At 58.6% G+C, this 12,823-nt stretch overlaps 1 protein-coding gene across 4 annotated transcripts in view; it reads right to left on the bottom strand.

Moving 5' to 3' along the window:
* The window catches only part of SHANK3 (SH3 and multiple ankyrin repeat domains 3), a 51,647-nt gene that overhangs the window by 16,621 nt on the left and 22,203 nt on the right, over nt 1-12,823 (bottom strand). For all 4 annotated transcript variants that reach the window (XM_047785837.1, XM_047785838.1, XM_047785839.1 and 1 more), the window contains exons 14-20: nt 11,384-11,459; nt 11,056-11,138; nt 10,473-10,597; nt 10,233-10,365; nt 9,241-9,321; nt 1,572-1,702; nt 843-927 (exon numbers count right to left, since the gene is read on the bottom strand). In XM_047785837.1, the coding sequence (XP_047641793.1) occupies nt 843-927; nt 1,572-1,702; nt 9,241-9,321; nt 10,233-10,365; nt 10,473-10,597; nt 11,056-11,138; nt 11,384-11,459 (714 nt within the window). The remainder of the gene's footprint in view (nt 1-842; nt 928-1,571; nt 1,703-9,240; nt 9,322-10,232; nt 10,366-10,472; nt 10,598-11,055; nt 11,139-11,383; nt 11,460-12,823) is intronic.

The raw sequence follows: 12,823 nt of genomic DNA on the forward strand, positions 1-12,823 counted from the left end.
ATGGATGGACAGGTGGGCAGGCGAGAGGTACCGGGTGCCCAGAGGGATGAGCAGTGGGCAGGGCTTATCAGAAGAGCCAGTCTGGGGTCGAGGGAGGAGAGGGCCAAGTGTGAGGTGTGCAGAAGACCAAGGGGCTAAGGACGTAGCCTTGAGAAGGCCCCGCAACTTGTGAGGGAGGGCTGGGGACCGAACAACTCCCGCCTGAAAACTTAGGGGAACACCAGGGAGTGCTGTCTGAGAGGCCCTGGGGAGGGAAGTAGCACAGAGGAGGGGGCAGGAAAAGCAAATGTGTCCACTGGGAGGAGCGCCCCGGAGACCACTGGTGACCCTGGTGGGAACAACTTCAGTTTTAGGTATGGACAAAGCCTGCCTGCCCCAGGCCAAGAGGCAGGTGGGGAACGGGAGAGCTCTGGAGAACACTGGCTGTGACGAAGAAGAGAGATGCAGAGCAAAACCCGGGTGCCGGGGTTGCAGGTGCAAGGTGGGGTGGGGAGGGTTAGCATCAGAAACCTGACATGTACTTGGGCTTCTGGGAGCACGCGGGTAGGACATGGAAAAGCCAGGATGGGGATGCTGGCGTTGGCGGGAGGGACAGAACAGGGGCGCCCAGTGGACAGGAAGGGATGCATGGGGAGAAGGCCCAAGGGTATTTCAGCAAAGTCTCTTTGGGTTGGGGAAGGGTGACCCTATCCATGCCTTCGAACAAAACGACTTCTGGCCTGGGCCCAGGGAGAGGCAGGGCTCAGAGAGAAGCTAAGGGTGGCGAGAGACAGGGTCCTCCAGCCCCACACCCACCCCAGCCCCAGCCCTCCAGCCCCATGCAGCCCTCAGCCCAGCCGTACCTACAGACTTGGTCCGTGGAATCCCCTTCCGCAGGGAGCCTGGCAGCTTCTCTGGGCCCGGGAGGCCCTGGCGCTCAAACAATGACTATGAGAGTGGGGGGGGGAGGGTACATGGAGGTGCTAGAGCACTGGGGTCCCCAGTTCCCCACCCATCCTCCTCCTAAGCCTGAGATCAGACACCCCAGTGCTAATTCCAACAGCGCTGGTGCCTGTGACACATGACCCAGACCCGGGCCATGTCCTGCCCCCGGGGAGCAGGGGCACAGCCAGCAGGGGCCCAGGCATAGGCAGCACTGGGCAGAGTGGATGCAGACGGCCAGGGCAGTCCGTGGACCTGGGTCTGGCTCGGGGGGAGCTGAAGGATCAGCCGAGACGGTGCCAAGTGAGAGGCGCGGGCTGGGCGGCAGGGAACAGAAACACACCATATGGTGGCCTCAGCTTGGCTGGAATGCTTGCTCTGGGTGGTCCTGAGCTGGCACAGAACCTGCCTCAGGCAGGAGGCACCAAGAGCCACAGCCAGAAGCACGAGAACTCTGTGCATGTTGAATCGTGGCCATCCTGGGGGCTGAGATGGCCCCGCATGTCTCTGAGAGAAGCTGTGAGGTCCTTCACCCCCACCCCAAACGAGGGGCCCTCACCCCCCAAATGCAGAAACACCCCGTGGGGGACATGGCCCTCTGACCCATGCCCCGCCCACCCCCCAGTGCCCCCGCTGCCAGGCTGGCTTACACTGATCTCAGCAGGGGTGATCCTCCGACTCGTGGGCCGCTGTTTGACGGTGGCAGCTCTTGAGTCAGCATCGGCGATGTCCGGCCTCAGCGTCGGCTCTGTGGCAGCTGCCAGGATCTCATCCAGCTTCTCTGCACAGCCGAGGATGTGGCGGCTGAGCCGCAGGGACCTCGAACCTGCTACAGCCCCTCTGCAGCCCCACTGCCACGGCCTCCCCAGGGCTAGTCGTCCTGATACTGCCGACAGAGGCCAAGGGCCCTGCCCACCTCAGGCCCCTCACTCCCCCAGGCATGCGTTCAAGACCCAAGCAGGACAAGAACCTGCATCCCATCCAAGGCCCTCACACACAAGAACCCAGACTCCACTCCAGCCTGGGCTCCCCGCCCTCGGGGAGGCTCCAGGTGACCCCACGAACCCCACTCCAGGAAAATCGCGACTGACCCTTAGGGAGGGGACCAAGGCAGGGGCAGAGCGGTTCAGAGCCCAGAGTTCTGAACGTCCCCGACTCCCTTTCACTCCCCTCCTCAGCGCGTGGCATCACTCGCCTGCTGTGCCCCCACCGCACCAAACGGTAAGCCTGGGGATGAAGAGAAGTGCCCGCTCACAAAGGAGGTGTCCAAACCGAGAACCACAGGTGGGGACAGGGACCTAAAGAGCGCTCTGCAGGTCAGGAGGCCACAGCACCTGCAGCCCCCAAGGAGCCCCCCCAGGCTGGGAGGCATCGAGAAGAGGGTATCGGGAGGGGCAGTGTCAGAGGGGCTTCCCCAGCCTCTCAGAAAGCAGCCCCCGAAGCTAGGAGGGGGAGGCAAGGCCGGGCTGAGGCCTGCGCAGGCCCAGGACTGAAGCAAGGCGCCGGGGGCCCTTGGGCAGCATTCTTTTCAAATCCGCTTGTTTGTATTAAAGTCATTTAATGTTTTTGTTTGTTTTGTCTTTTGAGGGCTGCACCCATGGCCTATGGAGGTTCCCAGGCTAGGGGTCCAATCAGAGCTGTAGCTGCTGCCGGCCTACACCACAGCCACAGCCACATCAGACCTGAGCCGCATCTGCAAGCGACACCACAGCTCATGGCAACGCCGAATCCTTAACCCACTGAGTGGGGCCAGGGCTGGAACCTGCGTCCTCAAGGATACTAGTCAGATTCGTTTCCACTGAGCCACGATGGGAACTCCCAGAGCTACTGTTTCTGAAAGCAGTGTTTCTGATTACCAACATGGCTTGGAAATTCTGTTGAACACACACCACATGTCAGAGAACTATTAGCTGTGCTGGGAGGACTGGGGTGGACAGAGCAGGAAAGCGGTGGCGGCGGGGTGGGGGCGGAATTGCTCTCCCACCACAGCCCACCCATACTCAGGCCCCTCCAGGCTTCCAGGGGCTGTGCCAACCCTAGAGGACCACGCATCTGTTACACTTGTCCTCATGCGCCCCAAGTGCCCCACACCAGAGAACCGCAGCCTGCATGCCTCATCTCCCCAAACAGCCCGTGGGCTCCTAGAACAAGAGCAAATACCCTTGCCTGCACGCCCTGAGTGTCTTAGCCTGGGCCCCAAGTGCACTAGGGTTCAACAAATGCGACCAGTCACCAGCAAAACACGCTCCACCTGCAGACCAGCTTGCTGGGCCTGTGCGTAGCTCCAGGCACCACCAGGTGCAGCCTGGGGAGGGCCCTTCCTGTTTGCTCTTGCAGTGAAGTAACTTCCCTTTGGAAGCTGGAGTCACCATCGCTACCATTACGTCCTTGGTCATCTCCAGGGTTCGAGGAAATTTACATGAATCCCACAACCACACGCAGGAGGAGTTCTCACTGCCCCCATTTCACCCAAGAAGAATCTGAAACTCTGAGAGATAAAGGGCCCCAGATCATAGATCTGCTACGTAAGAGATAAGACTTCACAGATTAGCCAGAAACCACAGCCCTAAAGCCATGAGCAGAGATAAGACGTCCGGGTGGGACTTGGGGGCACCTGCTCGCCCGAGCTGCGGATGTAGAGGCTGCGTCTCCAGGCCCAGAGACCCAAAGCGGTGCACGCAGAAGTCAACAAAGCAGACGGTGGCCACGGGACCCCAGGGTGAGGCCAGGCGAGAATTATTTTCAAAGGGAGAAAATCAAGAATTCTGCAAACCACTGCTGGTGAGACTGACACTAATCCCCCCCAACTTAGAGAATACATTCTTAAATAAATCAGCTGCTTAAAAAAGGGACGTGAAGCCCATTAAGAACCAGATCTTGGGCACTGGAAACTGCTGCCTCTCATCAGCCTCATACACGCTGCCGGCTGTTGGGAGGGTCACAGCTGGGTATACAGCTGTTTGAACCAGGACCCAAGCAGGGATGAGGGGCCTGCGGGAGCAATGGATCACCGTCACTTCCCTACAACGGGAAGAAGCACACAGGCCACAGCAGAGCACGCTAGGAGCCCCGCTAATGAGCTCAGGACAGAACCAAAACATTCCAGAAATAGCTTGTGTGTCTGCCTCAAAGGTGTGAAGAAAAGTGTCCCCAGAGGAGACCTCTTCAACTGGTTTATACCTGAAAAGACCCTGGGGAAAGCATTTCACCTGGGACTGAGGCACAGGCCACAGCAAAGTTGGGAGGGCAAGGCCACAGGTCACACAGCAGAGCCTGGCTGAGACAGACGGGCCGTGTGTCCTTGGCACAGGTAAGGCCCAGCGGATCCTGGAGTGAGGGGCAGTGGGCACGTAGCATGTGTACAAACGCGTGAACACACACGCCCGGGCCACAAAGCCACCTTAGACTCTGTCTGGCACTAACTCCCGTGCACCTGCAGCGGCCAGGCCCTAGATCTTACCAGAAGCTGGACTCAGTGCCCCGCCCAGACTGTGCCCAAGTGGCTGCTGCGGCCCTTGCAGCCTGGCTGGACACGTAGAAAGGAGCCGTCGAGGAAACAGGAGGGGGGCGGGGCTGAAGGGTGGAGCAGGGCTGGGGGTGGTGAAGTCAAACCACATGGGCGACTCCGGGCAGGGGAACCCCGAGCTCCTTCCTCAGAGCTGTGGGCCCCGATCCCTGCCCTGAAAGGACATCAGCACTGGGCCTGACCCCACAACAGGTCAGCACAGGAACGGAGCCCACACACCAGGCACAGGAGCCCCCAGAAAACAGGCAGAAAGAAGCCATGGGGTCCGAGGCTGAGCACCTGACACCCCCGCCCCCACCAGTCACTTGGTTCCCCAAACAAGCTCCTCCAGGCTGCAGCAGGGGCTCTGAGCTCCACAGGGGGAGGCCCTTCCTGCTCCGCAGCCTTGGGGCTCCTTCCCTGGCTCTCACACGCCCACCCTCCACTCACCTGAGACCCCCAAGGCCTGCGGCCATCCTCCCCTTCCCAGGTCCTTCTACTGCGCCCGCCCCCAGCTCCCCAGGGAGGCCAAGGGGAGGGGACAGCCCAGGCTCCGGGACCCTGACTTGCACAGCAGCATGTCCCCGCCAGGGCTCAGGCAAAACTGGGCCTGGGGCACCGCAGGTGACTCACCCCCTTTCCTTCTCCGAATGGAGGCTTGGAATCAAGAAACAGAGTAAACGGGGTAAGAGGTAGGCTTGTCCCTCGGCCCCTGGGCCCCACTCCCACACCCTCCTCGCCCATCCTCACCCTCCCGACAAGCAGGACCCCCCAGCCCCCCACCATGTGGCCTGTACCCCCATCAGATCTGCCCAACTGTCCAGTCAGTACACAGAGTTCAGGGCGGGAACCACCACAAGTGCTTGTGTGCATGCAAACACACACACTTGTGCGTCCACACACACACACACACGCACATGGACGTGCACACACATGTGGACGCACAACAAAATCATAACTTTGTTCAATCTCATGTTTGTTCAGAAAAAAGGCAAAACCCCAGAAAACCCAATTTCAGAGGCCATCCATGGTTGCAGCAGTTGCTCATGAGCGTTCTTGCAGTGTTTCTAGCCAAGGGCAAGCCAGCGTTTGCCAGACCAAGGCTCGTCAAGGACCCTACGCTGGTGTGGCACCTGCCCTGACAGTCTTGTGACCAAAAAAAAAAAAAAAAAAAAAGGACCCAGAAGTTCCAGATGTCCTACGTGACGTGAAAGACGATGGACAGGAGGCCTCGCTGGCCTGGGTCTCCACTGACCTCTGCGGCCCCAGCAAATCCTGGGTGCAAGCTCTCGGATGCGTATCTCGCAAGTAGGAGGAGCCCAGTGCTCAAGGGGCTGGAGGAGTCTCAGCTTCCCTCCTCCCCTCCCTCCTGCCTCAGGAGGAAGGGCCCCTGCTAACTTCTTCCTCTTAATCCTGTTTCTGCCAGCCACCTCAACCCTTCACTTCCTGGGACTCCACCCCCCCCCCCCACCAGGATACACTTTCCTTCCTCTTCCTCCTGCAGGACCCTCCCCCCGCCCCAGCAGCAAGCAGCCTGCGGGCATCCCCACCATCCTCGCCACGGGCCTTTCCTGTCACCTCCCGTTTTCCTTTCTTTCCAGGTATTCAGGTCATCTTCTCAACAGGCTACAGGATGCTAAATGGCTTTATCAGCCTCAACCATGTGACACAAAACTGACATGTCTGTGCTGGCAGTGAACAAACAGGTCTTACTTCTACCTTTTAAAAGCACAAACACTGGGTTGTGGGGATGGTCACTTAGGTATCTGGGAAAACCCTGATGCCAGCCTGGCTTCCTCAAACCGGTTGTTTCTAGAGAAGGCGTCAGGTGGGCTCCCCTGTCTTCCAAGGGCAGGGGTGACCTTCCTGTGCCCCTGGCTGCCCAGACTCTCCTCCAAACAGAGCAACATGAAGAGCTGAGATCCAGCTGCACATACCCTGTGACCCCTCACTCAGCAGGGTGGATGGGGGTTCTGTGCTAAGCTACCCCTAAACCCTCCCCCAGACTCTGCTCAGGAAAAGCTGGTGAAAAGGATGCTGGCCTGATGCCGCAAGAGCGAGCCCCTCCGGAAAACAGGGTCTGTGGAGCACGCCTGTCCCAAGGCAGCAGAGAGAAAGGAGGCTCTGCTTCCGTCCATTGGTCTCTGCAGACAGAAGCAGCCCAGGGAGTAGAAGGCAGTCTTCTGTTTCCACAGGGCAAAGTTCCTGGGTCCCACTTCTTGGTGCAGAGCAGGGAGGGCCCCTTTGGAACGTGCAGCTGAACACAGCTACGTGATGGCCTCTGGAAGGGGACTCCGGGGAACTAGCCACCAGAACCTGGAGCGGTGTGTAGCCAGATCCAGCTGCCCACTGGTATTGGTTTACTGATCAGTTTGGATCCTCAACAATGTGATGGGTGACTCCCCATGACCAGCCTTGGACCCTTGCGACCCTGGGGCCCAAAGTCTGCCAGCTTCTCTGTCTTACTCTTGAATGAATGAGTTTACTAGGTATAGAATTTCAGGTAGAAAGGCATTTCGACTCAAACAGTAACTTGAAGTTACTGCTCCCCTGTCTTCTAGGATCCGCTGTTGCTGATGAGAAGTCTGCTGTCAGTCTGACCCTGTTCCTTTCTAAGTCATTTCTCTCTCTGGTAGTTAAGATTCCTTTTTTTCAAACATGGTACTGTTTAATCTTACTATGACAGGTCGAAGGGTAGATTTGTTTTAACTTCCTTGCTTCAGACTTATATGCTTGCAATCTAGAGTCTCATGTTCTTGTTCAATTTGAGAAAATTCTTAGCCATTTACTCTTCAAATATTTCCTCTTCCTCAATGTGTGTGTGTGTGTGTGTGTGTGTGTGTGTGTGTGTGTGTGTGTGTTTTGGAAGTACCTGCAACATGTAGAAGTTCCCAGGCTAGGGACTGAACCCATGCCAGAGCAGCAACCTGAGCTGCTGCAGTGACAATGCCAGGTCCTTAATCCACTGAGCCCCTGGGGAACTCTTCTCCAATCTTATCATTCTTTCCCTCTGCGATTCTACTTAGGCTGGGATTTTCCCACTTGTCTCTCATCTGCTCTTTGACATCTTGCATCTCCTTATCTTTCTGTCCTGGATTTTGGGTAATTTCCTCAGATTTATCTTTTAATTCACATCTTCTTCCTTCAGGTGGATCTACTACACTGTTTCCTAGGCATAAATTCTTAAAATCTCAGTCTCTATGCTTTCTGTTTCAATAACATTTCTTTAGGGATCCTTTTTAAATATGCTTACCCTTTATCGGGGGGGGGGGGGGGGAAATAACTGTCCTGTTCTTTTACTCCGAGTTCTGTTAGTTCTCTCAAACTTTATATTTAAACACCTTGTTTTATCTTTCATATAATTCTCTGATTTCCCATTCTTCTGATACCCATTCCAGCTCTTGGGCTTGGTTCTAGGTTTCCCACTTCTCATGGCTCCACAGCCATATTTCCTGGCTTTATGGGGCATGAGAACCCCAGCCCTCTGCCCTTAGGATCCCTATCCCATCCCATGCCCTCCTGGACTATGAAAGCATCCTCCTCCTCTGATTCTCCTCGCTCTGATTCCTCCCGTCACTTTTGACAACTGAGAAGTTCCTCTTCCTTTGTTTTGAGGTGGCTGTGTATTTTTAAAGTTTTATCTTACTCAGAATATTTACGGGGAAGAAGAGTCTGACCACGTCAGCCCAATCGATCTTGGCGGCTGTCCTCCACACTAAACTAACTGCAGTCGAGAGTACCTGCATGGAAGGCGATGGCTCAGCAAAGGACCAGGGTCGAGGTCCATGAAGAAGGTCAGGAGTAATTTTAAGGGATCGGTAAGGGTTCTTTCTATGTCTGGGGCAGAGCCAAGCCTGAAGCCAGGGCTGGGGCTCAGTCTAGAACCAGGATCAAGGTCCTTCCTATGGCCTGGACTGGGTCAGAGCTCAGCCTAGGACCAGAGTCAGGGGTCCTTCTATGCCTGGAACCACAGCAAAGTCTGGGACTAGAATTGGGTTCAGAAGAAAGACAGAACATGTTAACAGGCATGTATTTGAGGACATGCCATGATGAGGACACTCACGGTCATACAAGTCAGGGCATGACCATTATCAACTGTCACGTACGTCAGGACACGGTCTTGTATGTATGAACACGCCAATGATGAGACTATTAGAAGTCACATATATCGAGACATGCCCACGATGAGGCCGTCACTGGCCATCCTGGGATCGTGCCTGCCACATACCCATCAAAGCCCCAACACACTCTTGTTTGCCTCCTGCAACTCACGAGAGCCTGTCCCATCATCGCACCAGTAAAGTTCACATGGTCCTGTGAGGTCAGCAGCTCACTGCAATACCCCTGCTTAACCCGTGCGTGACCGGGTGCTGAGAGAGTAAAATAAATGCAAGCACCACACAGCGAGTGCCTGGGCAGAGCTGGGAGCAAAGCTCGAGTCCCCCTTTCTCACTTGGACGAAGAGGAGGAGGAAAGTCACACTGGAGATGCGGAGCGCCAGAGGGAGCACATGCACACGCATGCAAGCACACTGGTGGGCCAGGCTCTGCTCCCCACCGTCAGTCCTGGCTGTCCCACTGCCCATCTCCAGCCCTGTCACCCTGCCCCTCGGCCCTCGATCCATCCACGTGTCATCTACCTCTTCAGCACACAGACACCCGATCCCCGCACCACTCCGGCACCCGCCCATTTACCTTTGACCTGTCTCACGTCCATCTGTCTGTCCTTTTTCCCCGCTCTCTGCCTGGCTTTGGCCCAGCTCCCCCTGTCTGGCCCCCTGCCCTGGGCTATCTGTCCACTGCCCCACTGCTCACCAAGCTCCTCGAGCTCCGCCGTCATGGACTTGGAGCGCAGGGTCAGCGTGGTGCTGGGGGCCCTCTTGGGGGGCGGCGGGGCTGCAAAGAAGAGGGAGGCCTTGGACCTCCTGTCCAGCAGCAGGCAGCGCGGTGTGGCCAGGTGCAGGTGCCACCTGCGCTCCACCGCCTGGATCTCCTCGTACTCCCGGGAGGACGAGTCACACTGCGCCAGGATCTTGTTCAGGCTACGGCTGGACGCAAACTTCTTCATGGCGCTGGGAGCTCAGGGGGTGCTGAAGGCTGGGCTGGGCCAGGGCAGTGGGGGCCTCAGGAGACGGCCAAGGGCCCCAGGGGGGTCACGATGCTGGCCAGCCCCAGCCCAAGTGCCCACGTGTAGGCTTCCAAGACGGAGCAAGGCGGCACCAGAGCCATGGGGTGGGGGCTGGGAGGGGTCTCCTGGCAGGCCGGGCTCCTGCTGCTCCAGGGCCCCGCCAGGCCCCAGAGGCCTCTGCCCCTCAGGGACCAGGGTGTGGTCAGCCAAGCCAGGGCCTGGGCCAGGCTAGGCCGGGCCGGCAAAGCCTCCTGGGCCCAGGCTGTGCCGCGACGTCGGCGCGGGGAGAAGACGCTTTTCCTCTTCCCTCAGGTGCCGCCTCCCCCTTCCCTCCGACAATAAGCAGCAGCGGCAGCGTCAACCTCACAGTTGCCATGGCAACCCCGGCCTCCAGGCAGCTGCTGGCAGCCTGGGAAGGAGGGCTCTTCCAGGCCAGAGGCTGGGGGATGCCGGGAAGAAGGGGGCGGGATCTTAGGAGGGGCAGCCTCGGGTCAGGGGTCAGAGGCTGGGACCAGGGTTCGCAGTCTAGTATCAGGGACAGGCACCCAGGCCAAGAGTGGCAGCGTTCGCCTAGGTTCAGGCAGCAGCAGTCGGGGGACATGGGCCTGGGGTCAGAGGTCTAAAGTCAGGGGACAGAGGGGGACATCTGGGCACAGAGGCCTGAAGCCTGAGCCCTCACCTCTGCGCCGAGCCCCATCTTCTTCTGGCTTCCTTGTCACCGACACCACCTTCATGACGAGGCGGTTCCCGCCCTGACGGATCAGAGCCACCACCTGCTTGTGCCCGACCTTCACCACGTTCACCCCGTTCACCTGGGACAGACAGGAGCGGGGGAGGGGGGGTGCAGTCCAGGTGGGTGTCCTCCTCGGGGCTCTGAGATGAGCACCCCACAGGGCTGCCAGGCCAGGACGAGCCTCACCTCGATGAGGAAGTCTCCCGTCCGCAGCCCAGCCCTCCAGGCCACACCCTCTACATCCACGGACTCGAGATACTGGAGTGCAGGGAAGGCCGGCGTGGGCGTGAACTCCTCGATGGGCGTCTCTGCTGTGGGAGTCGGGGAGAGGGCGATTAGGAAGACACGGCACCTGCACGGGTCGGGGGAGGCCGCTGCCACCCAGCAATGTCCTCCGAGTGACCTGGGGCTGGGAGGCAGCAGGCAAGGGCTGCCCAGGCGAGAAGAGCCAGCCTAGGAATCCAGGACACACCTCTCTGAGAAATCCCCACTCACCCCAGCAGAAAGGGCCCCCCACTCCATCAGACACGCACGCCAGAGTCCAACAAGGAACAGGCATCACTGCCTCCTATCAACGCTCCCAACTAAGAGTACAGCGTCACAGCAGGGAGAGGGGAAGGGTGCGGGGAGAAGCCAAGGGGGAGGGGGTGAAGCTGGGGGGCAGGCGCAGGGCAGGAGGAAGGAGGGGGAGGAGCAAAGGCAAGACACAGAAAGAAGATGCCTGGAGTTGTGTGCAGCCCTGCCAGCGGGACACATCCCCTTTCGTTACCTTTGGCCCCCCGGAGCACAAAACCAAAGCCCTCGTGGTCCCGTTTCTGCAGGATAGCCACCTTGTCGTCAATGACATAATCGCTGACGGAGGAAAACAGGGGACGATGAGGAGAACCCTGCCGGCCAGCAGGCACAGCTGGCCAGGTGGACCCCCACACACGACCCCAGGCACAGCACACCCCTGGGAGTGATCCCCGGACTGACCTGGGGGCCGGAAGAGAGGTGGGCCGGGCAGCACCTCTCCCCACCGACCCCTCCACCCCAGGCCTCTACTCCTGAAGTCCCAGAGCATGCGTGCCCACCCTCGTCCACCTGCCCCCCTGTACCTGTGTGCGGAGAGGCTGTCATAGGAGCCCACTGTGTAGTGGCGGAAAAGTCGTTTCGTCCGGTCCTCCCGGGTTTCTGATGGGGGGAGGTCCAGGAATTGACGGAAAGTCTCATCCTCCAACTGGCCCGACCCGCCCCTCAAACACACTGGTCACAGCCTCCGGGCCCCCCCCCACCCAGCCTGGTTGTGCCCACATGGAAGCGGGGGTCCAAATCCTAGGCCCTAAGGTAAGAAGGCCGAGGGACCATGCAGGACATTTGAGACTCGGGTCCAGAACAGGGCCAGAGCCGTGGCGCATCCTTCTCCTGGGTGACCGCACAACAGCAGAGCACACGAGGCCAGGGCAACCACAGAGACCCAGCAGGCCCCAAAACAAAGGGCAGAGGAGGTGTACACATGGGTGCACGCAGGCATGCGTGGCCTGTAGTCACGTGTTTAAGTGCTGTGTTCATACATGTGCTCATACATGTGCGTGTCTGTGTGTGCATAACCAACAGCTGTGCACAGTGTCAGGCGACACAGCCCATGCGCCGGCATGGAAGCAGCCTTGTGCTTCAGTGAATCCCTTGGCACCACCCACTGATGCCCAGCCTTCCTGTCCTTCGCTCCAGACCCTCCCTCTGAGTGGGCAGGGAGGGGTCCAGGTGTGGGGCCAGGTCCCTTTCCCTGATGTCAGTCACTGTGTCCCACAGAGCTCTGTCCCTGTCTGCACTCTCGACCTCAAAGCCCCTCGCAGCCACAGCAGAGCTGGCAGCCATCTGCCCACAGCCCCACCATCAGCCTCGCTGACTTCCTGCAAGCCTGCAAGTCCCAATCCACACCTCCAGCCACAACCCTCCCTGCTCCAGGCTCACTGCTCCAGCTGCCTGTACATCAGATCCTGGAGCCTCGCACCCGCTCCTGCCCCCAGCTTCCCAGCGCCTCAGTCTCCGGCTCCACCACAACCTCAGCCCCTCCCTCATTCCCTACGGCTCAGCATCTCTCGAGACTTATGTTTTCAGTCAACACATAGTCATTTGAGCGCCTACTATGTACCAGGCTCTGAGAATACAGCAGAGAACAGAACAAAGCCTACCCTACGGAGTTTACAACCTATTAGAAGAGAGAGAGAAAAGACATGAGAAACAGGTACAAACAGAACGTGTCAAATGCTGGCGAATGTTAAGAAAAAAGCAAGCAGGCAGGGGTACTGGGAAAGCCCACGGCTCTAGGTGGTCACGCGAAAGCCTCACCGGGCAGGGCGAGCTGAACGAAGGCACAAGGGCGTGAGGGCGCAGATCACGTGGGTAAAGGGCTTTCTGGGAGTTGGGGCACTCAGGGCAAGGCACATGGCAGGTGCCAGCTTGCGGTATTCAGGGGACAGGGAGCAGCCTGTGCAACCGAAGCAGGGGGAGTGGGAGAGAGGGGTAGGAAACGAGATCAGAGAAGGATTTTGATG

The sequence above is a fragment of the Phacochoerus africanus genome, chromosome 7 (genome assembly GCF_016906955.1).
Source record: "Phacochoerus africanus isolate WHEZ1 chromosome 7, ROS_Pafr_v1, whole genome shotgun sequence".
In the NCBI taxonomy this organism is placed as follows: domain Eukaryota; kingdom Metazoa; phylum Chordata; class Mammalia; order Artiodactyla; family Suidae; genus Phacochoerus; species Phacochoerus africanus.